This window comes from Salmo trutta, chromosome 11, assembly GCF_901001165.1.
Source record: "Salmo trutta chromosome 11, fSalTru1.1, whole genome shotgun sequence".
Taxonomy (NCBI): Eukaryota; Metazoa; Chordata; class Actinopteri; order Salmoniformes; family Salmonidae; genus Salmo; species Salmo trutta.
The window spans coordinates 13,329,534-13,357,201 of NC_042967.1; the positions used below are offsets into that span (position 1 = coordinate 13,329,534).

The 27,668-nt window shown below is 43.0% G+C and overlaps 1 protein-coding gene across 2 annotated transcripts; it reads right to left on the minus strand.

The window, feature by feature from the left end:
- Nucleotides 1–2,174: 2,174 nt before the first annotated feature.
- LOC115202239 (mothers against decapentaplegic homolog 1) lies at nt 2,175–26,952 on the minus strand. 2 transcript variants are annotated; one of them, XM_029766228.1, is made up of 7 exons: nt 26,857–26,952; nt 12,709–13,325; nt 9,714–9,995; nt 8,476–8,592; nt 5,945–6,166; nt 4,906–5,162; nt 2,175–4,721 (listed from the first exon to the last, which is right to left on the minus strand). In XM_029766228.1, the coding sequence occupies exons 2-7, from the start codon at nt 13,106–13,108 to the stop codon at nt 4,578–4,580; spliced, it is 1,422 nt and encodes a 473-aa protein (XP_029622088.1). In that variant the 5' UTR covers nt 13,109–13,325; nt 26,857–26,952; the 3' UTR covers nt 2,175–4,577. The 2 variants fall into 2 exon arrangements, with proteins under 2 accessions (XP_029622088.1, XP_029622087.1); XM_029766227.1 differs by having other exon boundaries at nt 9,690–9,995.
- Nucleotides 26,953–27,668: the final 716 nt, after the last annotated feature.

A 27,668-nucleotide genomic window follows, 5' to 3' on the forward strand; every position in this document is an offset into this window, starting at 1 on the left:
CTATATACAATGTGAGCAAATGAGGTGAGATAAGAGAGGTAAAGGCAAGAAAAAGGCCATGATGGCAAAGTAAATACAATATAGCAAGTAAAACACTGGAATGGGAGATTTGCAGTGGAAGAAAGTGCAAGTAGAAATAGAAATAATGGGGTGCAAAGGAGCAAAATAAATTAATAAATACAGTAGGGGAAGAGGTAGTTGTTTGGGCTAAATTATAGATGGATTATGTACAGGTGCAGTGATCTGAGAGCTGCTCTGACAGCTGGTGCTTAAAGCTAGTGAGGGAGATAAGTGTTTCCAGTTTCAGAGATTTTTGTAGTTCGTTCCAGTCATTGGCAGTAGAGAACTGGAAGGAGAGGCGGCCGAAGGAGGAATTGGCTTTGGGGGTGACCAGAGAGATATACCTCCTCGAGCGCGTGCTACAGGTGGGTGCTGCTATGGTGACCAGTGAGGGATATAAGGGGGGACTTTACCTAGCAGGGTCTTGTAGATGACCTGGAGCCAGTGGGTTTGGCGACGAGTGTGAAGCGAGGGACAGCCAACGAGAGCGTACAGGTCGCAGTGGTGGGTAGTATATGGGGCTTTGGTGACAAAACGGATGGCACTGTGATAGACTGCATCCAATTTATTGAGTAGGGTATTGGAGGCTATTTTGTAAATTACATCGCCGAAGTCGAGGATCGGTAGGATGGTCAGTTTTACAAGAGTATGTTTGGCAGCATGAGTGAAGGATGCTTTGTTGCGAAATAGGAAGCCGATTCTAGATTTAATTTTGTATTGGAGATGCTTAATGTGAGTCTGGAAGGAGAGTTTACAGTCTAACCAGACACCTAGGTATTTGTAGTTGTCCACATATTCTAAGTCAGAACCGTCCAGAGTAGTGATGCTGGACGGGCGGGCAGGTGCAGGCAGCCATCGGTTGAAGATCATGCATTTAGTTTTACTTGTATTTAAGAGCAGTTGGAGGCCATGGAAGGAGAGTTGTATGGCATCGAAGCTCGTCTGGAGGTTAGTTAACACAGTGTCCAAAGAAGGGCTAGAAGTATACAGAATAGTGTCGTTTAGGTTTTTTGAGGTAGTATGTACATGAATGTATAGTTAGTGACTATGCATATATGATAAACAGAGCGTAGCAGCAGAGTAAAAAGAGGGGGGGACACAATGAAAATAGTCCAGGTAGCCATTTGATTACCTGTTCAGGAGTCTTATGGCTGTGTCAATTGTGTCAATTGCATGTGTCAATTGAAAATGTGTTGTTTTCATGTCCCAACTCCCCAAGGGTGATCCGAAGGTTTTTACACCTAAGGGCCTTGCAACAGGTGTGCTTCCAATACCAGGACCTCAGTCTATATCAGAGGAGGCTGGTGGGAGGAGCTGTTTGATGTGTTTGATTCCATTCCATTCATTTCATTCCAGCCAGTACAATTTGAGCCCGTCCTCCTATAGCTCCTCCCACCAGCCTCCACTGTTCTATATCTGGTCACATCACTCCTCTATCCACACTCATTCTCCTCATATGAGAACTCACCCTTCAAAGGAAGAATCATACCTGCAAAATATGCATTCTTGACTAAATATGAATGATTTTGTGATTTATGTTATTTGAGGTTAAATATCATCATGGTGTATTCGTCTGTTTGCTTAAAGGCACTACATGGCCATTAGGACATCTGCATTGGCCATGCAGCATTTATGGTGATACAGCCTCTGCAGAAATCAGGGCATTCATAGTCAGGGCATTCTTGGGCTTCACCAAGCAGCGCAGAGCAGTTGTGAAGGAAGTTGTCAAGGAAGTGAGTTTGTGTATACAGGACCTCTCGCTCCCACCTACCATTAACCAATCATGTCGATGCGGAGCTATACAGAGCCCTCCACATTTGTTACAAAATTTGAGAGGCGCACAGCGATGCGGTAGAGTTCAATTTGGCCTCTGCTTGCCTCTAGAGGCTCCGCGATTGCGCCACACCATCCATACCGCGCCTCCGATCACATTTCAGATCAAGCATAAATTGGCTCTTATGCAATATTTATACGGAACTTTCATGAACGTTAACTTGAAACTGTTATGTAGCTTATGATACCAACATTACACGTGTTGACATCCGTGGACATTAACTTTCGTTTGGACATTAACGTTCTTTTATTCTTAAAAATGAAAACAATATAAGGCCACAGGTAATGAAACGACTTTATTTATTGATTCTTCCAGTAGAGACTTGATATTCATGGAATAAAACTGCTTTCTGGGAGTACTACTCAGCAAAAACAGCACAAAGAAAAAACGAAACAAAAAAACTAAGAAAAGAGGCAACAATCCGTGAAAGTGCAGATAACAAGAAACAACAAGAAAACATATTCAAAAAAATACAAAAATCAGTACAACTTAGCGGATGGGGTTTTCTACGCCTAAAATTATTGAAAGACAAAAACAGTCTGCATTTTTATAAAATGATCAAATCATGTATTAGGGCCACCAGTAACTTACTCACCAGTGAAACTAATACATTTTTTTCAGTCAACAAGTTCTGAAGGATTCCATTGTTTTATTAACTGCCTTTTTGTAAGTTTTGCTGAGTCGATGCCATCAGAGAATGTAACAGAAGAGATATCCTGAATAGATTACCACAGAATGTGTTATAATATCCATAAACCCTAGCGGTCCAACTGCGAGATGGTTCCAATCGTTCTCCCACCATAAATTCTTCCCATAAGGGATTTTAGAAACACTTCAAATGAGGGCTGTGTTTCATGAAGGCTTACCTTGGCGTGCCGTTTTGGTAACCGTGTAAATGTCTCTAGGACAAGGTGACTTATTAATATATTGACCTGCATTTACCACCCAAAACTGAAACGCTAATTAGCTGCTAATGTGGCTATCATAAAGAACTATAAATGTCATGATGATCTGGACTAGACTGCCGAATCGAGGCAAAGGTAAGAATCTCTGGATTAACTATCTAATGTTAGCTAAATGCAGTAATGAATAAATTGGTTAAATTTCTTTAAATGAACAATTCTGTTAACCGTCTTGTGCAAGTTCTAAATGGACACAATACCAGTTAGCAAAGGTGTCAGCTAGAGATGACGTGCAGGAGCTTGAAGGGATTTGTAGTTTTGTATGATGTTAATAGCGTAATATACTGATAAAAGTCACCTTGTCCAAGAGAGATTTACATGGTTATCAAAAATGTCACGCCAGGGTAAGTCTACACAAAACACAGCCCTCATTTGAAGTGTTTCTAAAATCCCCTATGGGAAAAATGATTGGAACCATTTCCCTGTTTGACCGCTAGGTTTTATGGGTATTATGACACCTCCACTGTGGGGCTCTATGTGACTCTTTTTTTGCTGTACCATGCACAGCTAGGGTCAAACTGAACTATCATACGCTTGTGCCCGTCTCTGTCTCTGTTTAGTGTCATTCTTCAGTCACTAGCTAAACAAGCCAAACGGTGATTTGCTACACTAAACCAAACTACGCTTTGCAAAACCGACTGCACAGCACTTTGCTCTAATGTTGAGTATGCCTAAATCACGATTAAAATTGTTTAATTCAGTTGTAACACGGGTGTAACACAAGAAGAGCAATATTTATTTATGTACATTTTTTTAAATCTTATGTCCTGTGAGCACAATCCCACAATGCCCACCTCACTCTCCCGCCCCACTCCCACTGATCCCCTCTCCTGATTTCTCATCATGACAGGGTTTGTAAATAATCTAAAGGGATTTTATGTAGGGGTCTTTTTCTTCAACTCTTTTTATTTGCCAAAACCTAAAAAAAATAACAACATTTTTAGGGTTCTGGGGGAGACATTTGTATTTACTGACCTCAGTATCTTCATACGTTCTAAATATGTTCATAAGAAACATAATATTTCTACATTTTTTCATCCATATTGGTTGTCTTCCAATCCTTCTAATTCTGTACACATTTATTATCGTTGTAGCAACACATGAAACTGGCTGTATGGGTTTCCAATGTTAACCCAAAGAACGGGGGAAGGGAAAAGAAAGAGGAAAAACTGCCGGAACAAGATCAGGGATCCATATTCACGTATTAGAGTGCTGATCTATGTTCAGGTCCCACCAGTCCATATAAATGTATTCATTATGATCTAAAAGGCCAAAGTGATCCTCGTTCAGACTCTTTCTGAATATGGGCCCCATATGAGGAGGATACTTTGTGTAATGCTGAATTGATGATTAGTTTATAATGATTTGAGTCTGATTGATAATTATTACAGTTGGTCACAAAGATCAAGTATCTTCCAGATGCTTCTATCCCCCCCCCCACACACACACATCCCAGTCTGCAATGTGCCCAATTTCAGACATAATCCTTCAAGTACAAACCCACCAGGGTTGGGGTCAATTCCATTTCAATTCAATCAATACAGTAAATAAACTGAATTTCCAATTTTAATTTATTCTCTTAAAATTCCAGTTTACTTCCTGAATTGACTGATTTCAATTAGAATTGACCCCCACCCTGAAACCCACCCACCCCACCCCACCCCTCCACTGGAACCTAAATGCTGGGTTTGGACAGCCCTGGGGCCTGGGGACAGTTTCGTCTAGGACACGGAGGAGATGGGGTTGTGGGGGGAGCCCATCTGGGTGAGCACCTTGTCCAGCCACTGCAGAGGACCGTGCAGGTGGATCTCAATCCAGCAGGGGGTGCTAGTCACATCCTGGCGGTGGTACTCTGCACCCCAGCCCTGGGAGAGCAAGAGGAAGAGAGATATTCTCTTTAGGGACAGGTATTATCATCATGGCTCTTTCTCAATCGCATTTCCTTTATTCTTTGAATTTTCTCATCTTCATCTCATGACCCCATCATTCATTCTGAACCATTTAACATTATATTCTCTATATTATGGGATGTATGTCTATGACGGTTACCTTGACGAAGCTCATGCGGATGGTGCACATCTTGGTCAGCTCGTAGACAGCCTCAAACCCGTGGTTGACGGACTGGGCCAGCAGCTCAGCAAACTCCTGGTTGTTAAAGATCTTGAGGCTGCAGCCGCTGGGGATCTTACAGACGGTGGTGGGGTGGAAGCCATGGTGGTAGTTACAGTTCCGACTCTGGACGAAGATGCTGCTGTCACTCAGACATTCAGCATACACTTCACCACCCACATAGTACAGGTGGACTCCTGGGGAGAGGGGAAGAGAGGGTTACATGGGACTAGAATGGAGTTAAGTAGAGTACAGTAGTACAGGTGGACTCCTGGGGAGAGGGGAAGAGAGGGTTACATGGGACTAGAATGGAGTAGAGTAGAGTACAGTAGATTAGAATGGAATATAATATTCTTGCCTTTGGCAACTTGCTTGGATTCTTAATTGATCCATTAAAATGCTGATTGGACAGCACCACTCCTATTTAGCCACAGCCCATAACACACTGTATCTGAGCAGTTTACCGATCGCTGCAGCTGTACATAGCCCATCTGTAAATAGCCCACTCAACTACCTACCTCATCCCCATATTGTTTTTATTTACTTTTTTGCTCTTTTGCACACCAGTATTTCTACTTGCACATCATCATCTGCACATCTATCACTCCAGTGTTAATTTTCTAAATTGTAATTGCTTCGTCACTATGGCCTATTTATTGCCTTACCTCCTTACTCCATTTGCACACACTGTATATAGATTTTAATTTTTTTGTGTTATTGACTGTACTTTTGTTTATCCTATGGGTAACTGTGTTGTTGTTTTTGTCGCACTGCTTTGCTTTATCTTGGCCAGGTTGCAGTTGTAAATGAGAACTTGTTCTCAACTGGCCTACCTGGTTAAATAAAGGTGAAATAAAAACAATAACAAAATAAACACTGACACTAACAATTAAACCAGTCCTATGGACAGTGTGTCCATGGCCTTATATTTGGGATAATAAGGCAATATAAGAGTGTTCCCATCCATGGCCATTTTTACCTTTGCCAATGTGTCGCCGGGTGTTCTCTATGGTCGAGTTGCGGTTGACGTTGGAGAGGAGGCCCAGACAGAAACGGTTGCGGTTGTTGGACGGGTCGGTGAAGCCGTCGACCAGGACGCTGGTAGAGTTGGCCTGGAACGCCTCGCCCACCCGGTTGTTCAATTCGTAGTACACTATAGAGCACCAGTGTTTAGGTTCCTCGTAGGCCACCGGCTGAACATCTGTACAGGATGTCAAACACACACAGAAAGGGTGAGATGTGTGTATGATCAGACACACACACACACACACACAGATTGACTAGAGTGGCTCATGAGCATCAAACCTTCTGTTCTGATAAAGTTCAAGTCTGTCTGTCTAGTCTGACTTTGAGCTGCAGTCTGATATAGCAGATGTTAATCTTTCATCTCCTTCTTCCTTTACTAGGATTAGAGAAAAAAATGGTGATTTGTATGTTGATGACAAAATGTGGGAAATGTGTGGTACGTGAAGTTAGGTCTGAGTACACACTATAGCTATAGGTCACGTTTGCATAAAACGGAAACAGAAAATCAATGCTGACAAATCCATCCAACCCCAGTAGACTGACTGTGGTCAGTCTGGACAGGGCCAGTCTTGATCAAATACTGTCCACTGACTGTGGTCAGTCTGGACAGGGCCAGTCTTGATCAAATACTGTCTACTGACTGTGGTCAGTCTGGACAGGGCCAGTCTTGATCAAATACTGTCTACTGACTGTGGTCAGTCTGGACAGGGCCAGTCTTGATCAAATACTGTCCACTGACTGTGGTCAGTCTGGACAGGGCCAGTCTTGATCAAATACTGTCCACTGACTGTGGTCAGTCTGGACAGGGCCAGTCTTGATCAAATACTGTCTACTGACTGTGGTCAGTCTGGACAGGGCCAGTCTTGATCAAATACTGTCTACTGACTGTGGTCAGTCTGGACAGGGCCAGTCTTGATCAAATACTGTCTACTGACTGTGGTCAGTCTGGACAGGGCCAGTCTTGATCAAATACTGTCTACTGACTGTGGTCAGTCTGGACAGGGCCAGTCTTGATCAAATACTGTCTACTGACTGCGGGCAGTCTAGTCTGGTCTGGGATCAGTATTTATTGAGTCAAGCAGTCAGTCAATAGACCAAGCCGGTGCCCGCCTGGTGTCGTCTCTCTCTGCCCGGTATCTTGGGTGAGCGTTATGCCAGCTGGCCCCCTCTCTCCAAGGGAGGGAGGGAGAGTTTATCCAAGCAGCATACTCCTCCCTAACTTCCTCTGCTGAGAGTAGCGGCCATCAGGTGTATTTGGTCTATGCTTTTCCTAGATCCATCGGCCCGGCCCACAATGGAAACGGCCCGGACCTCTAGAACACTACACAGGATGCAGCTTGGGGAAGGACAGAAAATTCCCCAATCACCACTTCCAGGGAGTATTTCTACACACCCACTGCAATATCCATCTGTGTGGGTGGGGATACTACCGTGACTGGATGCATAACAATTATATAGGGAGATCGGTAAGGAGATTGCAATACTGGTTTTAGCTAGCGTAAACAGTTTGTACAATTCTGCCCAATACCTTGGCTGTTCAAAGCATCCACAGACTTTGTACTGTAGACGCTTCAAAATTGCTTCGACTTCAAAAATCAAAACCCTTTGACACATTATCTTTTGCCATGTAAATAGCCTGCATGACTGGTGGCGTACATGGCTTTTGCGTATGCACTGGCTGTTCAGATGTGTGATGTGTAGGAATGCCAGATCTCCACAGCAACTAACGATTGACTGAACCACAGTTGAGGTAGGTGGTAGCAAATAAGGGTTTTCAACAAGGGTTTTTCAGATATAAAAGTTGGATGTAATTAGTGAGGCCAAATCTTAACAAGTTCTTAACGAGCTTTCAGTTAATTACCACCGGCAGAGATGATGTCAGCCAGAAGCTTTTAAAGGCCTCGTAAAAACTGCTCTGAGACCAGATTTAATTGGCAGACTCTCTGATCTTTCCTCTGGGTTGCATGTATAGACTGACGCTTTTGTGTTCATCATACTAAAATCTGAAGCCTAATGCCTCAAAATGGTGTGAGATAGTCTGCTTTTCTGAACATGGATACGCATTCATGTTATTTTCCCATTTACCCTGCATTAATGATCGTATAAAATTCTCTTTTAATTGAATATATGAAGGAAATTGTTTTCTAGCTAATCTTTTCCAACTCATGATGTGCAATTTTGAAGGTCATCACATGAATCACCCCGTATTTTAACAGAGGGATAAAACACCTACATCCGTTTTTCTTACTAGCTTTACAGCATGCATGAGAACTTTAATGAACACTACCACAAACCCCAACAACCACGACTACTTTTCAAGTGTTATTTTCAACTCCATAGCCTATTAAAACTGCGTTTGATTCACCACGACAAATAAAAAGCAGAGTGTCAGGGTCGCGTACTTGTACCCAGAAAACCCCTTGCACCTGTAGTACGAGCTGGTGGCGTGCTGACAGCTAAGTGGGTGATGTCACAGCTGATTACCTGGCCTGTTGCTGATCTCCAGGGGCAACGCGGGGACCATCAGGTTGGTGTCCATGGGCTGGGGGCAGTCCTGAGTCATCCGCTCCTCTGGGGGCAAGTAGGCTGGAGGTGGGGTCTCTGGAGGAGGGCAGGAAGAGGGGTGAGAGGGGGTTTAACCCAGAGAAAGAAGTCTTCCAACTGTCACTCTATACTGAACATTGACTTACCAGCTTTATCTGTTTTAGAGCCTTTGGTTTAGTCCAACATGCTGACAAAAACACCTTCACCTACACCAGGGTTTCCCAAAGTTCTCGGGACCCCAAGGGGTGCACGTTTAGGGTTTTGCCCTAACACTACACAGCTGATTTCAAATAACCAACAGGCTTTGATCATTTGAATCAGCTGTGTAGTGTTAGGGCAAAAACTGAAACGTGCACTCATTGGGAGTCCCGAGGACCGAGTTTGGGAAACGCTGACCTACACAGTACAGCTACCTGAATATTCCTGTCCTACGTCCTTTACTTACTGTCATCACCTACAGTAAGTCTATTGCTACTTAGCCTATTCCATTGTTTATATTGGATCAGCCATTTGCCTAGCGCACACATATACACTGAGTGTCCAAAACATTATGAACACCTGCTCTTTCCATGACATAGACTGACCAGGTGAATCCAGGTGAAAGCTATGATCCCTTATTGATGTCACTTGTTAAATCCACCTCAACCAGTGTAGATGAAGGGGAGGAGGTTAATAAGGGATGTTTCAGCCTTGAGACAATTGAGACATGGATTGTGTATGTGTGCCAATCAAGAGGGTGAATGGGCAAGACAAAATATTGAAGTGCCTTTGAATGGGGTATGGTAGTAGGTTCCAGGTCGAACCGGGTTTGAGTGTGTCAAGAATTGCAACGCTGCTGGGTTTTTCAAGCTCAACAGTTTCCCGTGTGTATCAAGAATGACCCACCACCCAAAGGACATCCAGCCAACTTGACACAACTGTGGGAAGCATTGGAGTCAACCTGGGCCAGCATCCCTGTGGAACGCTTTTGACACCTTGTAGAGTCCTTGCCCCGACCAATTGAGGCTGTTCTGAGGGCAAAAGGGGGTGCAACTCAAATATTAGGAAGGTGTTCTTAATATTTTGTACACAGTGTAGATACCCAAGAGGGTGATGCCATAATTCAATACATTGTTACCACACTAACCGTTAAAAAAGTTATTAGTGAATTGTACCTGGCATCTGACCTGGCGGCTCACCTGGCATCTGAAATGGGCTGCCTGGGTCAGAGCTGGTGGGGGAGTGGGGGAAGGTTGCACTGCTGCCACTACCAGGGGAGCTGGGGTAGCTGTTCCCCCCAGGGGAGTGTGTCTGTGTCTGGGGGAAGTTCATCTGGGTGTTTGCCTGGGAGAAGGACTCTGGGAAGGTGGCGTTCTGGGGCATGTGGGGCTCGTTCTGGTGCAGAGGGTTGCGGAAGCGTGGTAGCATGCTGTGTTTGGCATTGAACTCGCTATTCCGCGGGACCAACACCGGGGGCAGCACTGAGACAGAGGGGAAGGAGAAAGGACATCAGGGTCATGTTCAGTTGGCATGAAACAGAAGAAAACAGACAAAAACATGGAGGGACAACCTGAACTTTCCCAATAAGAAATACATATTTTTTTCTGCTGTTAAATGTTTTCTGTTGTGTACTCTAATGAACACAACCCAAGGTTAGTTACAGGAGCAGTTTCTGTATCTCTATACTGCTTTAAATGGTAAGTTATGGCGCGATTCTGCACAAAATGGCTGCCGGGTCTGTTGCACCATTGCATAGATAGACACTATATAACACATTCATAATAGGTGAGGCCAGTTTCCGTTTCAAATGAAAGGCACATCCAAATACACTCTGCTCTATAATCAATATTCCAATCATTAAATATTCTAGCCTTTACAACTCTCAGCAGACCTATTATTATTATTCCCCATTTAGTTTCATTGAGATGTACAGAGCCTTTTTAGTTGAATACCTGCTACGATGCAAAGGCTGACCCTGCTAGCAAGGGTATTGTGGGTAGCGAGGGTAGGGGGTTAGCCCTCTCTTTGTGTCCCTAAGCCCCATGAGTCCAGTTAGTGTGCGCGCGCACACGCACACGCACACGCACACACACACACACACACACACACACACACACACACAGAGCCAGGATGGACAGAGTTCTTTAATTACAGCATCATAAAATGCCTCTCTGTCTCTCTCTCTCTCTCTCTCTTTCCCTCCTCCCTCTCTCTCTATTCGCTGTGCACATTTGCAGATGCCCCTGCATTTTTGGAATTGCAGCTTGCAGCGTGTTGGTTTAGCCAGCAGTATTTGGCCTCTGTACCAGACATCCTGTTCAGAGAAAACATCTCTGAGGTGAGTGAGTCCATTTATGAAGAATCTATCACATGGAGAAAAATATGATAGTGGCTGGATGGGGATGTGAAGACCATTCAGAGGTATGAGATCAGATATAAACCACTAGAGATCTGTTCCACTAATATCCACCAATAGGTAATCAATATATCATTAAATAATGCTGAAACTAAGAGTTTTGTCAATGGAGGCAGGTAGCCCAGCGGTTAGGAGCGTTGGGCTAGTAATCTGAAAAGTCGCCGGTTCAAAGCTCCAAGCTGGCAAGGTGAAAAAACCTGCCGTTCTGCCCTTGAGTAAGGCAGTTAGTTAAACCCCAACAACAACTGCCCCCCAGGCGCCAATTATGTCAATTAAGGCAGCTCCCCGCACCTCTCTGATTGGGTTAAATGTGAAAGACACATTTCGGTTGAATGCATTCAGTTGTGCAACTGACTAGGTATCCTCCTTTCCCAATAAAATGCTACAATGAGAAAGATCACTGGTCAAAAGTTGTGTTTAAAAATTCTAATTACAGCTGTTGACAAATTTAGTTTGAACGTTAAAAAAATCTCCCATTGAATACTATTGCATAACCAAATCCCAAGGTCAAGTCTGAACCCTGGCTATTGTTCTATATAAAACTAGTGTCAGGGCGTTTCATGTTATCTGTTCTATCCTGGTGTTACTGCTTTGGGACTAGCTCTGTCTGTGTGTGTGTCTGTGTGTGTGTGTGTGCCTGTGTGTGTGTGTGTGTGTGATGGGGGAGGTGTGGATGGACAGGTGCTACAGCCCAGTTGTTAAAACAAGTGTGTGAGGCGGGCATCCGCTCCTCCCTCCCATTGTGTGTGGCTTCCTGTCCCCTTCTTCCTCAGAGAAACACCACGTGTGTGTGTGTGTGTGTGTGTGTGTGTGTGTGTGTGTGTGTGTGTGTGTGTGTGTATGTGTTCCCCGGCCCGACCAGCCGCACAGAGCATGCCAAAAACAAAGCCCTCATTCTCCCCGGCTGGAATTTCCTGCTACACGCACACACACACACACACACACACACACACACACACACACACACACACACACACACACACACACACACACACACACACACACACACACACACACACACACACACACACACACACACACACACACACACTCGCCCCCCTTCCTGTAGCACCCTGTGGACAGCTGTTTCTGTCTAGTCAGCTGGGCCTCACCTTCTGCTTAGCAGACAGACAAAAGAGGACATTTGATGTCCCCTGTCCATTAGGGAAACAAATATCTTTCGGTTTCACATACACACACACATACACACACACGTGCATGCGTATAGGCACACGCACACACCTGCATAAATACAGTACACGCACGCAAGCACACACAGCTGAGATTTCTGAGGCATATCTATAGTCTGTGGTGGTGTTTTGTTTCTCCCGAGTCTCAGTTCAGACAGACTAGAACACCTGGCTGACACGGGGAGGATATGAAAGGGGGAAAAAAGGAGAGAACATCTGCAGAGACCATGGGAAGGGGAAAGCAGAGACGAGATAACATACAGCTGATGATAGGGGAGGAACAGGCTGGTGGGGTGGGAGTGTTATGGGTTATGTGTATGGTTCACCATTAATGTTTCATGTTCAAGAGTGATGTGAAGGATCATAGGAAATGTCGGAACTATCAAAACACATTTCGAAAGGTGTCATAAATCAAACATGAAGTAAATGGGGAATTAGGCTGGAAAGATCTAGTGGAGAAACATTTGATATATTTACACAAAACTTAATTAAAAAGCATATCATCCTTGATGATCATTTTACGTTGACTTTTCAGCACACCATAAACCCTCTAACGCTATAATACCCCCCCACCCTCACCCCACTCACCTGGACTATCCACTCTCTTGTAGTGGTACGGGTTGATGCAGACATCCTTCTGCTTGGAGCCAAACGGGTACTCACAGCACTCCAGAGCCTTGAGCTCATGATGAGACTGCAGGTCGGGCCACCTCCACACCCTACAGTAGATAACATGGGGTAAGCCCTTCCTGTGGGACACCTGGAGTCTTCCATCCAGGGAGCGAGGGATGGTGACACAGTTACTGGGCTGACCCGGGCAGCTCAGAGCCCTCTCCAACTCCTCCATTGCTCCCTTCTTCTTCTTCAGTTTCTTCACCAGCGCGTCCACGGCTTTCTCCGCCCATTTTTCCTCTTCGTCTCCTTGTTTCCAGCCGAGGAGGCGCTTGACGGCCGGGCTGGTGAAGGAGAACAGGGAGGTGACGTTCATGGTGTCGTTCGTGTCTGTCGCCTCTTGCGACCGTGGCGTTGTCGGGACGCTACACGTGAGTGTGCAGGGTTAGGGTTTTACAATGGAGAGATAGTCCACTTGGTGAGGGAAAAATCTGGAGGTTAAAAGCTGCTGTTGTATTTTTTTAGGTGCCACTGAGATGGCTGGGTAGTCCTCGGTCTTCAAAGCTTCAGGACAGAACTTCTGAACAGGACACCTAGGAGGAAGATGAAGGAGATTAAACCAATGCTAACGAAATCCGTAACACTTCTAACACAGACAGAGTTCAACAGATTCCCTTCAAGTGGACAGTTGAAGGAAGAGATATCAGTGTTCCCACTAATCTTGCCTGGAAAGCAGCTAGCGACCCTCCAAAGGAAACGGAGTGATTCTCTCTATTGGCAGAACAACATTGGCCGTGCGAGGAGAGAGGTCCAATGATGTCACTGTGTAATGACTTCTGGGAATTGACAGCAGTGGGGTTACAATGAACACCGTCCCACTACAGTCAGCAGCCATTCTCCAGATAACTTCCTGTACACACGGCCCTGTTACCGTCACATAACCACTCTCAAATGTCACTCAGAGAGACCTCTGTTTCAATATCAACATTAGCAAACTAAGTAGAATGAAGTCATGTTTTGGGCATGCATTCTTGGAAGTATGCTAGAAAGGACATTAGATCATAGAACTCTGCCATATCAATCGGGGCAGTTACATAGAATTATCTGCATTATCCAATAACATTCATTATCCAAATGATTCAGTTGAATAAGAAAATACACATGAAACATCAATTAAATTAGACCAACAAAGCAGAATTGTTGAGGTAGGATTTGGCTGCACTTGAAAGGAAACAGAACTTTATTGACTACACTGGGTTTTTATATTATCAAAAGAATGTTCTATAAAACACTCAGCAACAAACAGCTTTAAGTGCAGGAATCAGCTAGCGACATCAAGGCCAATAAAAGAGGAAATGCATGGTGAAATTCAGGACAAATGTGCCCCATTCACTGAGGTCCCCCGACACCAATTCACCAGGAGAAACAAGCCCACTATCTCCTTCTGCAGGGGAAATAAGAGACTAGGGACACAATAGTTAATATTCCTTTTGAAGATATCAGCAGTGATGGAAGCAAGTAGCATTTTGGTTGAGGATAGTATAGCCTACCCACTTTTCAGGTACCCACATAAATCTCTGCTTTATTGTGCATCCATTTCATTGTAAACGTTATATACTGTATCTATCCACCACGACAAAAATACACACATACACAAGTACGCACACACACAAGTATCATATTTTTATACCCACTGAGTCAGGTGCTGCTACTATTCCTACTACTACTACTATTACCACTGCTACTGCTACTACTAATACTTCTAATGCTACTACTATTACTACTACTACTGCTGCTACTATTACCACTACTACTATTACTACTACGGCTACTACTACCACTGCTGCTGCTGCTACTACTACTACTACTACTACTGCTACTATTAATACTGTCGTGACGTTGTATTAGTTAATGTGACGACTGTTGCTCATCGAATGATTAACGGTTTATAATTACGTGATTAAATGAATTAAGCAATGAATCAAGCAATTATTAACTCATTAACCTGGGGCACCATGGGAACATTGTTTTGATTGAGTTTCTATTTCCCAAATTAACTCAAAGGATATCAGAATATCGATTACAACAGTCGCTAAATTAATCAATTTCCTCTACAGTCTCATAATCTGAAAGTCGTATAATCCGGGAATCTGCACGGACCCGGGCTTTACCACTGAATTTACCACACCAATCTTAGTTGATTATTTATTTACTAGCAAGCTAAAATGATGATAAAAATGCACATACACAAAACACAGTCTAGCTATCGATTAGGACTTAGTATAACGGGCCAACACACGATGGCGCTTGTTACCCAAAATGGGGATTTTAGAGAAAGAAAGGAAGTACACGAGAGAAATATACATTTGGGTTCATTTGTCAGCCATGCTTATTTAAAATTAGCCTTGCCCCGAACTGCCGCTCTTATGGGTCAGAATATAATGATGTAATTACGTGTTGTAGTTCTCAGGTGGGAAGCTCCGCGTGGTCGTTTAGGCTTCTAAATGACGCAGTTCTCCGGCGCAACTCTCTGGTTGTCCTCACGATGTCAGTGTCCTTCTTGGCTAAGTGGTCTGATCCTCACCCTTGATCGGAAAGGGGTCTTCTGAGGACAGACAGCTCTGTAGCTCAGAGCTCACAGCTTCGGCTCGAATGGTGTCGATACCACGATTCAATGGAGAGTGGAGGCTGGGTGGTTCGGCTTGAATTCACCCGCTTAGACACAGCTACTCGTCCGTAGCTCGTGTAGAAAAATATTTCTTTGTCTTCAACCTTGTGTTTCGTTTTGGGGTTCGTCGACTTTGTTAGACCTTGGCTGCAGCTTGGGGTCAATAGTCTACTATGTTAATTCTTCACTCTCCTGTCTTATACCCTCGGGTCAGAAGTGGGTGTAACAGCCTTTAGGGCGATTCTCTGGGCGGACCAAGTACAGGGGGCAAGGCTTAGATTTGGCTAAAAATCCGATTTTAGACACTAACTTCACATTTCATCTTTATCAAAACATTCTGTTTGATTTGGATATTTTCCAAACAGCGTACAATGTATAAACATCAGGCATATACTGGGAAAACTCTTAAAGGTACAATGTTTTCATAATAACGTCATCTCTTAACCTTTAAAAACAAATACAAAAGTTACATACATTTTAATATTCCACTTTTCGTCATAACCACCATTGTGGATGACGGAAACCATTGTTCCAAAGTTCCTTTATTGCATGTTTAAGGTTCTGAGGCCAGTTCTCCATTGTTAGGACAAAGGAATTTCTCTGTATTATGGGCATGAGGTGTCATAAAACCCCCACATCTTCAGACCCCTAGATCTCTCCTCCTCTGTTGGGGGTTTGGGAGATAATCTGTAGGGTGGTGGTCTCCTGTACCCTGACCTGATCAGGACAGTCATGACAATACTAATACTATTACCACTGCTACTGCTATTACTACTACTATTACTAATGCTACTACTACTAATACTACTACTGCTGCTGCTACTATTACTACTACTATTATTACTACTGCTGCTGCTGCTACTATTACTACTACTATTACTACTGCTACTATTACTACTACTATTACTACTGCTACTACTACTACTGCTGCTGCTACTACTGCTGCTACTACTATTATTACTACTGCTACTATTACTACTACTATTACTACTGCTACTATTACTACTACTATTACTACTGCTGCTGCTACTATTATTACTACTATTATTACTACTGTTGCTGCTGCTACTATTACTACTACTACTATTACCACTACTGCTGCTACTACTACTACTACTACTACTGCTACTACTACTATTACTTCTGCTACTATGACTACTGCTGCTGCTACTATTACTACTACTACTATAACTATTACTGCTGCTACTACTACTACTACTAATACTACGGCAGCTATTACTACTACTACTACTACTATTACTACTGATACTATTACTACATTACTACTGTTACTATTACTGCTGCTGCTATTACTACTGCTACTAACACTACTACTACGATTACTGCTACTACTACTTTTACTGCTATTACTACTACTATTATTACTGCTACTACTACTACTATTACTACTGCTGCTACTACTACTACTACTATTCCTACTGCTACTAATACTACTACTACTATTCCTACTGCTACTATTACGATTACTACTACTACTACTATTACTGCTACTACTGCTACGATTACTGCTGCTGCTACTACTAATACTATTACTGCTACTATTAATACTACTGCTACTACCACTACTGCTGCTACTTCTACTACTACTGCTGCTACTACTACAACTACTACTGCTACTATTAATAATACTATTACCACTGCTACTACTATTACTACTGCTACTACTAATAATACTACTGCTGCTGCTACTATTATTACTACTGCTGCTGCTACTATTACCACTATTACTACTACTACTACTGCTGCTGCTACTACTACTACTATTACTGCTACTACTACTACTACTACGGCTACTGCTACTACTACTACTACTATTACTACTGATACTATTACTATTCTTACAACTGCTACTACTACTACTACTGCTACTACTACTACTACTATTACTATTGCTACTAATACTACTACTACTACTACCATTACTGCTGCTACTACTACTACTACTTCTACTGCTATTACTACTACTACTACTACTGCTACTATTACTACTGCTACTACAACTACTACTACTACTACTATTACTACTGCTAGTACTACTACTACAGACAAACAGGCAGTGATGGTTCTGTGAGAACAGGTGCTGTTTACAACAGCTGGGTGTGTGTGTGTGTGTGTGTGTGTGTGTGTCTGGCGGGGTGCCATTGGAGGCCTGCTATTGCTAACCACGCTGACAGGGAAGCTGAAAGCTCCTCCTATAGCCTAGCCGCCAAAACACATTTGCTAATTTAAAAAGCGGTGTAAGGGGAGGGGAGAGGTGTGTATGTGTTTTGTTGTGTGTGTGTGTGTGTGTGTGTGTGAGAGTGAGTGTGAGAGTAAGAGAGAGCGAGAGAGAGAGAGAGAGAGAGAGAGAGGCTACATCAAGGGAAACCTGGGTTTGAGGGCAGACATCCTCTGTCTGGCCTGCTGCTGACCAGGGCCATGACACCACATTGGAGCAGCATTGTGTTTCAGCCATGTGGGAGGAAGTAAAGTTGAAGTCAGAAGTTTACATACACCTTAGCCAAATACATTTAAACTCAGTGTTTCACAATTCCTGACATTTAATCCTAGTAAAAATTCCCTGTCTTAGGTCAGTTAGGATCACCACTTTATTTTAAGAATGTGAAATGTCAGAATAATAGTAGAGAGAATGATTTACTTCAGCTTTTATTTCTTTCATCACATTCCCAGTGGGTCAGAAGTTTACATACACAATTAGTATTCGGTAGCATTGCCTTTACATTTTTTAACTTGGGTCAAACGTTTCAGGTAGCCTTCCACAAGCTTCCCACAATAAGTTGGGTGAATTTTGGCCCATTCCTCCTGACAGAGCTGGTGTAACTGAGTCAGGTTTGTAGGCCTCCTTGCTCACACACGCTTTTTCAGTTCTGCCCACAAATATTCTTTAGGATTGAAGTCAGGGCTTTGTGATGGCCACTCCAATACCTTAATTTTGTTGTCCTTAAGCCATTTTGTCATATAGATACTTTTGTACCTGTTTCCTCCAGCATCTTCACAAGGTCCTTTGCTGTTCTGGGATTGATTTGCACTTTTCGCACCAAAGTACGTTCATCTCTAGGAGACAGAACGCGTCTCCTTCCTGAGCGGTATGACGGCTGCATGGTCCCATGGTGTTTATACTTGCGTACTATTGTTTGTACAGATGAACGTGGTACCTTCAGGCATTTGGAAATTTCTCCCAAGGATGAACCAGACTAGTGGAGGTCTACACATTTTTTTCGGAGGTCTTGGCTGATTTCTTTTGATTTTCCCATGATGTCAAGCAAAGAGGCACTGAGTTTGAAGGTAGGCCTTGAAATACATCCACAGGTACACTTCCAATTGACTCAAATGATGTAAATTAGCCTATCAGAAGCTTCTAAAACCATGACATCATTTTCTGGAATTTTCCAAGCTGTTTAAAGGCACAGTCAACTTAGTGTACTTAGTGTATGTAAACTTCTGACCCACTGGAATTGTGATACAGTGAATTATATGTGAAATAATCTCTGTAAACAATTGTTGGAAAAATGACTTGTGTCATGCACAAAGTAGATGTTCTAACCGACTTGCCAAAACTATAGTTTGTTAACAAGAAATTTGTGAAGTGGTTGAAAAACGAGTTTTAATGACTCCAACCTAAATGTATGTAAACTTCCGACTTCAACTGTAGCTATGGGATCTTTCTCTCTCTCTCTGTCATCACCACCGCCTGCATAGCAGCGACATCACTTCCAGTTTAGGCCTGCAGGTCTCTCTACAGGTGGAGAGGGAGAACATTCAGAGGACTGAAGAAGAGAGGACAGATGTTTCTTCTCTCTCTCTCATGGTGGGCAACACATTTCCTGTAGGGTTGACAACCTCTCCATGTGTGGACAGGAGGATGGGAAGGGTTATGATTGGAAAGGGACGGTAAAAACGTTGTCTCAGTGTTGTTATGTGATCTTTACCTGACCTTTACATGTATTCTGTATACCAGTGGAGGCTGCTGAGGGGAGGACAGCTCATAATAATAGTTGGAATAGCGCAAGTGGAATGGAATCAAACACATGGTACCATTCCACTAATTCCACTCACTCCATTACCACGAGCCCGTCGTCCCAAATTAAGGTGCCACCAGCCTCCTGTGCGGTATACATATACAGTACCAGTCAAAAGTTTGGACAGACCTACTCATTCAAGGGTTTTTCTTTTCTACGTTGTAGAATAACAGTGAATACATCAAAACTATGAAATAACACATAGAATCATGTAGTAAGCAAAAACGTGTTCTATTTTAGATTCTTCAAAGTAGCCACCCTTTGCCTCGATGACAGCTTTGCACACTCTTGGCATTCTCTCAACCAGCTTCACCTGGAATGCTTTTCCAACAAAAAATAAAAAATGTTTGACTCATCAGACCAAAGGACAGATTTCCACCGGTCTAATGTCCATTGTTCGTGTTTCTTAGCCCAAGCAGGTCTCTTCTCTCTGAACTTATCCTCTGCAGCAGCGGTAACTCTGGGTCTTCCTTTCCTGTGGTGGTCCTCATGAAAGCCAGTTTCATCACAGCGCTTGATGGTTTTTGCGACTGCATTTGAAGAAACTTTCAAACCTTCTAGAAACTTTCTAGAAATTTTCCAGATTGACTGACCATCATGTCTTAAAGTAATGATGGATTTTAATTTCTCTTAGCTTATTTGAGCTGTTCTTGCCATTATATGGACTTGGTCTTTTACCAAATAGGGCTATCTTCTGTATACCACCCCTACTTTGTCACAACACACCTGTTAACCTGTTTAGGATAGTGGGCAGTATTTTCACGGCCGGATAAAAAACATACCCGATTTAATCTGGTTATTACTCCTGCCCAGAAACTAGAATATGCATATAATTGTTTGATTTGGATAGAAAACACCCTAAAGTTTCTAAAACTGTTTGAATGGTGTCTGTGAGTATAACAGAACTCATATGGTAGGCCAAAACCTGAGAAGATTCTATACAGGAAGTGCCCTCTCTGACCATTTCCTGGCCTTCTATAGCCTCTTTATCGAAAACAGAGGATCTCTGCTGTAACGTGACATTTTCTAAGGCTCCCATAGGCTCTCAGAAGGCGCCAGAACGGGGAATGATGACTCTGCAGTCCCTGGGCGGAAAACAGTAGCGCATTTGGATAGTGGTCGATCTCAGAACAATGACACGGGTGTGCGCGTGCACATGAAGAGTCCATTTTACATTTTCAGTCTTTGAACGAAAACAACGTCTCCCGGTCGGAATATTATCGCTATTTTACGAGAAAAATCGCATAAAATTAGATTTTAAACAGCGTTTGACATGCTTCGAAGTACGGTAATGGAATATTTAGACATTTTTTGTCACGATACGCACCGGCGCGTCACCCTTCGGATAGTGTCTTGAACGCAAGAACAAATCGCCGCTATTTGGATATAACTATGGATTATTTGGAACCAAAACAACATTGGGTGTAAAGTAGAAGTTCTGGGAGTGCATTCTGACGAAGAACAGCAAAGGTAATCCAATTTTTCTTATAGTAAATCTGAGTTTGGTGAGTGCCAAACTTGGTGGGTGTCAAAATAGCTAGCCATGATGGCCGGGCTATCTACTCAGAATATTGCAAAATGTGCTTTCACCAAAAAGCTATTTTAAAATCGAACACCGCGATTGCATAAAGGAGTTCTGTATCTATAATTCTTAAAATAATTGTTATGTTTTTTGTGAACGTTTATCGTTGAGTAATTTAGTAAATTCACCGGAGGTTTCGGTGGGTATGCTAGTTCTGAACGTCACATGCTAATGTAAAAAGCTGGTTTTTGATATAAATATGAACTTGATTGAACAAAACATGCATGTATTGTATAACATAATGTCCTAGGAGTGTCATCTGATGAAGATCATCAAAGGTTAGTGCTGCATTTAGCTGTGGTTTTGGTTTTTGTGACATTATATGCTAGCTTGAAAAATGGGTGTGTGATTATTTCTGGCTGGGTACTCTCCTGACATAATCTAATGTTTTGCTTTCGTTGTAAAGCCTTTTTGAAATCGGACAATGTGGTTAGATAAAGGAGAGTCTTGTCTTTAAAATGGTGTAAAATAGTCATATGTTTGAAAAATTGAAGTTTTTGGATGTTTGAGGAGTTTGTAATTCGCGCCACGCCCTATCATTGGATATTGGAGCGGTGTTCCGCTAGCGGAACATCTAGATGTAAGAGGTTAATTTAATTCATTCCAGGTGACTACCTCATGAAGCTGGTTGAGAGAATGCCAAGAGTGTGCACAGCTGTCATCAAGGCCAAGTGTGGCTACTTTGAAGAATCTGATTTGTTTAACACTTTTCTGGTTACTACATGATTCCATATGTGTTATTTCATAGTGTTGCCTTCCCTTTTGTTCTACAATGTAGAAAATAGTAAAAATAAAGAAAAACCCTTGAATGTGTGTTCAAACTTTTGACTGGTACTGTACGTTGCCCAGAGCATTTTTCCAGAAAATATGTATTTTTAAGTTTTAGATTTTATTGTGTATTTATGACTTTTGTAAATTGTGTCAAATAATTCAGAATTAGCTGCCATTGATACTATGTCGCCTTATTGAATTTGAAATAAACCATTCTCTCTCTTACAGGTTTTCCCGCCATTCTGGGATGAGATTCCCTTCCATGAACGGAGAAGGAGAGAAAATTAAAAAGCAATGATACACAACTCAAGACCAAAGACAGCTCTTGTCTGTCAATCTCAAACACAACCCTGCTTTGATGGGTCAGTCAGACAGTCAAACAGACAGTCAGTCAGACATACACTCAGACAGTCAGTCAGACAGTCAGTCAGTCACTCAGACAGTCACTCAGACAGTCAGTCAGATAGTCAGACAGTTGGTCAGATAGTCAGACAGTCGGTCAGATAGTCAGTCAGTCAGTCAGTCAGACAGTCAGTCAGACAGTCAGATAGTCAGACAGTCAGTCAGATAGTCACTCAGACAGTCAGTCAGATAGTCAGACAGTCAGTCAGAAAGTCAGTCAGTCAGTCAGTCAGTCACTCAGACAGTCAGTCAGACAGTCAGATAGTCAGACAGTCAGTCAGTCAGTCACTCAGACAGTCAGTCAGTCAGTCGGTCGACAGCCCATCACACCACATGCTCCAGACCAGATGCAAAAAAACAACTCGTAATCCAATTCAGATGGAGGATTCCAGGAAAGTAGAGAGTGATAGACTGTAACAGGAACATCTGGACAGACAGGCCTCTCTACACAATCACCTACTGTCAACAACATCATACACTTGGATTAGATCTTCTGGATTTCTCCAGTCCAGACCTTACTTGGGTATTTCCAAACCTGAGGATCTGAAGGGAATAGGTGTGACTTTCGCTCACAGTTAAAACCGGTACGTTTTATTCAGCTATTTCAGTCCAAAAAAAACAGGACGTTTCTTCTGTCAATTGCCATCATTAGAATCTACTAATCTCCAACATGAGGAGGATCTATAATGTATGACCGAAATATGATCAGAGTTTGACCAGCGTTACTGTATGTAAAAGGTCGAAATGGGATTGTATTCACACTTGAAACAGAAAATGCACATATGGGGTTGTCTGTGGACCAGTCAAAATAGAATGGGGCCGGTGTTGTGCCCTACTCTGGACTGTATAGAATGGGGCCGGTGTTGTGCCCTACTCTGGACTGTATAGAATGGGGCCGGTGTTGTGCCCTACTCTGGACTGTATAGAATGGGGCCGGTGTTGTGCCCTACTCTGGACTGTATAGAATGGGGCCGGTGTTGTGCCCTACTCTGGACTGTATAGAATGGGGCCGGTGTTGTGCCCTACTCTGGACTGTATAGAATGGGGCCGGTGTTGTGCCCTACTCTGGACTGTATAGAATGGGGGAGGGTTTGGGCTACTCTGATAAACTTACATTAGCTTTATACAGAATGTTCTGAGAGCAGGAGTGGTAAAAATGTAAATGAGAAACCAAAAGTAATGTGATGGGTAAGGTTTCAGTATCACCTTATTAGTCATCAGACACAATAACTACCAAGCCAGACCCCACATTATCTGATAAATGGTTACTACAAGTCATTGCGACGCCGTAGATCTGTGATAATCTGATATCCGATCCCCCTCCTAAAGGTAAGCCTGACCTACACTTCTCTTTCTTCCCTAAATCACATTAACCTCCCAAACATCTTCCAGCCCTGCCATCCCCTTCTCTAACCTCTCTTACCCAACACATACTTAGTGTGTGTCCCAAATGGCACCCTATTCCCTACACAGTGCACATAGTGCTATGGGCCCTATAGCTTGTGTAATATATAGAGAATAGGATGCCATTTGGGATGCAGAGTTACGCCTCTCCCTTACACAAGTAGGGCCCAATGAAGCATCACACAAATATCTGTAGCGGACAGGTCCCACTCTTATCCGCCCTCTGCCCATTTAAGCTGAAATACACGCCGCCGTTTACACAAGAGCTCCATAAAAGTGCCCAGGCAGAGCTATCTATCTATCTCCGTTCCTTGCCTGCCATTCATTCAGCCTGTATTGGGTTAGTGCGCTAACTGCCGCTAACGCTAACCCGTTGGTGAGTAGTTAGCATAGCCAGGCAGAATTAATGGGAGTCAGAGGGATCTAATAGTTTAGCCCATGATCACATTGACAAGGCCTGTTAGCCTGACCTGTGCCGTTCCAAGCCTGCGCTAGCTGCTAGCCACCAATCCCTACCAACCCCATTGATCATTTTGTGCTAGCTGCTTCAGTCAGTGCTGTTAATCAATTTAGGGGCCGGGGCTGTAGGATGAGGAGCCAGTAATGATGCTCTCTGCTCTCTCCCCAGAGACGGGGCATTATAAAGAAGTTACATTATTTATCAGCAGGGCCTGGACGGGGCCTCCATTAGCCCCCACTCAATTGAGTCGCTGGCTATGGAGGGAGGAGTGGATGGAGAGAGGAATAAAGAGATGCAGAGAGATAAAGAGGAGAGGAGAGAGGGATGAAGAGAGGTAAAGAGGAGAGGAGAGAGGGATAAAGAGATGGAGAGAGATAACGAATAGAGGAGAAAGGGATGGGAGAGGAGGGTGTGTGTGCGTGCGTGCGTGTGCACGCTCGTGTGTACGTGCATGTGCAAGTGTGTCTGAGAGAAAGAAAAAGAGTGAACAGAGAGACCGAGAGAGGAAAGAGGGAGAGAGAGAGGGAAAGAGAGAGGGGGAAAGAGTGAGGAGAGAGGAACGTGGGAGGAGAGCGAAGGGGGATGCAAATTCTCGTTAATACACACACTGTCTAGCCTCTCGGAGTAAACCTTCCACTTCACACAAGAGTGTTCCCTCTAACTGTCAGCTCAGCAGCCCAACACAAATAGTGACTGTATGGCCTCGTTGTGCTGTCTCCCTCTCACTCTGTGTGGCCTGAGCCATTGCCATGGAGGAGGTGTATCTATTCCATGTATTATGTGTTCATTAACACACAGATAACAATCATCAAGTGCCAAAACTGGATATCAAAATTCAATGAGTATCGATGAATGATCTCCAAAAAAGCAGCCGAGAGAACGTGTTTCGGCAAGCAAGCCCTGACGAACTAAGCCTACCCACAACATCACGACACCACAACACCCAAACAACCATACCTCCCCAGACTCTACAGTAGACAGAAATAACCAGACAGACAGACAGGAAGACAGAGAGGTGTTTCCCTTGGTGACTAGACACAGCATTGACCCAGGAGGTCTACACAAATCTAGGGTCAGTTATCACACACGCACACATCCACCACACCTCACGTTAGCCACAGACATAACTCACCCACTGTAACCAACACATGGGCTTTCAATCAGCTATCCCAACCATCCAAGGCATTTGGGGTAAGTGTTGTTTGTGGTAGTTGGGATGGTCGGGAGGACACCTCAGGCCAACATGAGGGGTCTGGGATGGGATGGGTCGGACATATAGAGAAGGGTTATTCTGAGGCCTCTGTCTGAACTGAGAATTATGTTATGGCTGGAGACTGGAATGTGGTTAACTTGTTTATTCCTATAAGGGGGAAATGTCTCTCCAAGTCCACCATGTGCTGTACCAGACTGAATACAGGAGATGTCCACCTATAGATGAACAGAAGAGGAACTGAGAAATGTACCATTCCCTCTGTGTAAGATCTAGGTTAAATGTCTAAGTTAAGACTGGACTCATTTTTACAGTGGTAACTACACAGAAAAATACCTCATTCTCTGAGATAATATTGCATATGAATGATCAATATCACTATCAACACTAGGATTTAGAGATCCAGTAGACATGTCCCTTTCACTCCTTCTATTATCCTGTCTTTTGCGAACCCAACATCTATCTGTTATCAGACCATTCCAGAAATATCACATCTTTATAACTATGTAACACAGGCATTGCATCACAATCCTTATATCTATTTAAAAGTGTGAATGAAGCCAAACTGTCAGTCTACAGTGTGCCCCGCAAAAAAACTAAACAGAAACAAATTGTTCATTTATAATAAAACACAAACCTGAATTTGACAAGAATGCAGCAGGATTCAACAATTGTACTAAATCATGGACAAGGACAAATTCCAGTCCTTTGAGTAATCTGATATGTCATCTTCAATGATGTCAGGGGATCTGGCCCTGCTGCTCAGGGTCTCACAGACACACAGGCTCGCTCTGCATCCATGAGCCATGGAACGAACACACACACACACACACACACACACACAATGCACGCGCACACATGCATGTGCACGCGCGCGCAAAACACACGATGGAAAAGATAGATAGCCTATGTTGATTATTTAAAGCAAGTTATTTAGCAATGAGACACAGCTTCCCTCCAAATGGACACTGACGTTGAGATGAAGATCACTGTTAATATCCAATTAAATATCGCAAATCTTGGTTTTGCATCTTGGTTTTGCTGCTACATGCATGATGCATGAACATAAATCAAATAATCTGCATGACAATTACAGATGGAAAGTAAACATGTGTGTCACAAATCTGATGTTGATACTATTTCTGAGTACAAGAGGCCTGCATCAGTAGCATATTATATTTAATCCCAACAAATACAGATGGACAGACTGGTATCAAACATCATACCAACAAAATGCATCATAAAGGTTAACCATCAAAGCAGACTGACACATTGAAATACACACATTGTGCACACTATTAATATTGTTCACAAGTACGTGTTCCAACTGTAGAATACACGAAAATACAACGTTACAAATATGAAATGAATCCCACATTCTACTAACGTTAATTGCCCATCAATCTCTGTTGCCAAATATGATAGACAGAAAAGTTTGAAGCCTCAAAAAACACTTTCACTGTCTCTATCCCTTTTAAAAAGTTGCAAATACTATTTTCTTACAAGCAATAGATCTAGTCAACCGAACATACACCTTCCCCCAAGGTTGTTTATTTTTTGACGGGTGAAAAATAAAGTTTACAGTACCTTATAAACAGCTATCAAGCTCGCTCTCAACGCGTCCATACTATACAGCTGCCTGTCTTCGGTCTACTCGCGCTGGCGTCAGGGAGTCGCAGGGCCGGCGCACCCTCCGCGGAGCGCCAGTATCATGCCGCGGGACACAGTTTGGGGCGGTCCGTGAATAACAAGACCTACTTTTACACATCTAACATTTTCATGCACTGTGGAATGGATTATGTAACTATAAAACAATGTATTCTTTCGTGGAGTTTTTTTTTAAAGAGGGCTAGCTCTTTTGCTATTTTGGCAGTGGAGACTCAAGTGGAGCGCCAAATTGATTGCCTGTAGAGGACTATGTACTCATCTGAATCCTATATGAGATACAATTGTGTGCTGCATCTTTTATGTGCAAATTGCATGAATGAGAAAAGAAGTACAGTTATCATATTTATTTTACGAAGCTGTGAACATTTTTGAGGGTTTGATTCATTGTGATTAGATAGCAGAACATTCTTGCAGATGGATTGGCACAGCTGTTTTTGATGAACAGTTGCATTTTTTCTAAAGATACATTTATTGCCATTGATGTATTGCTGATTCAACAAAATGGCCACACATTCACACACTGTAAATACAGATTGTGATCATTTCTTGTCGAAGGAATGCATAGAATAAATGATAAATGAATGCATATAACCGACATAAAAACGTAGGTTATTCTGGTGTAATACTATATAATAGTATATGCCATTTAGCAGACACTTTTATTCAAATTTACTTACAGTCAAGCATGTATCCATATACATTCTTATATTATACCGAACAAAAATATAAAC

Coding starts and splice junctions, on each gene's coding strand:
- LOC115202239 (XM_029766227.1), bottom strand. CDS start 13,108: ATGAACGTCACCTCCCTGTTCTCCTTCACCAGCCCGGCCGTCAAGCGC. Junction 6,167..8,475: donor GGAGATCAGCAACAGGCCAG/GTAATCAGCTGT, acceptor CATCCTGTACAG/ATGTTCAGCCGGTGGCCTAC. Junction 4,722..4,905: donor TCCGCATGAGCTTCGTCAAG/GTAACCGTCATA, acceptor TTGCTCTCCCAG/GGCTGGGGTGCAGAGTACCA.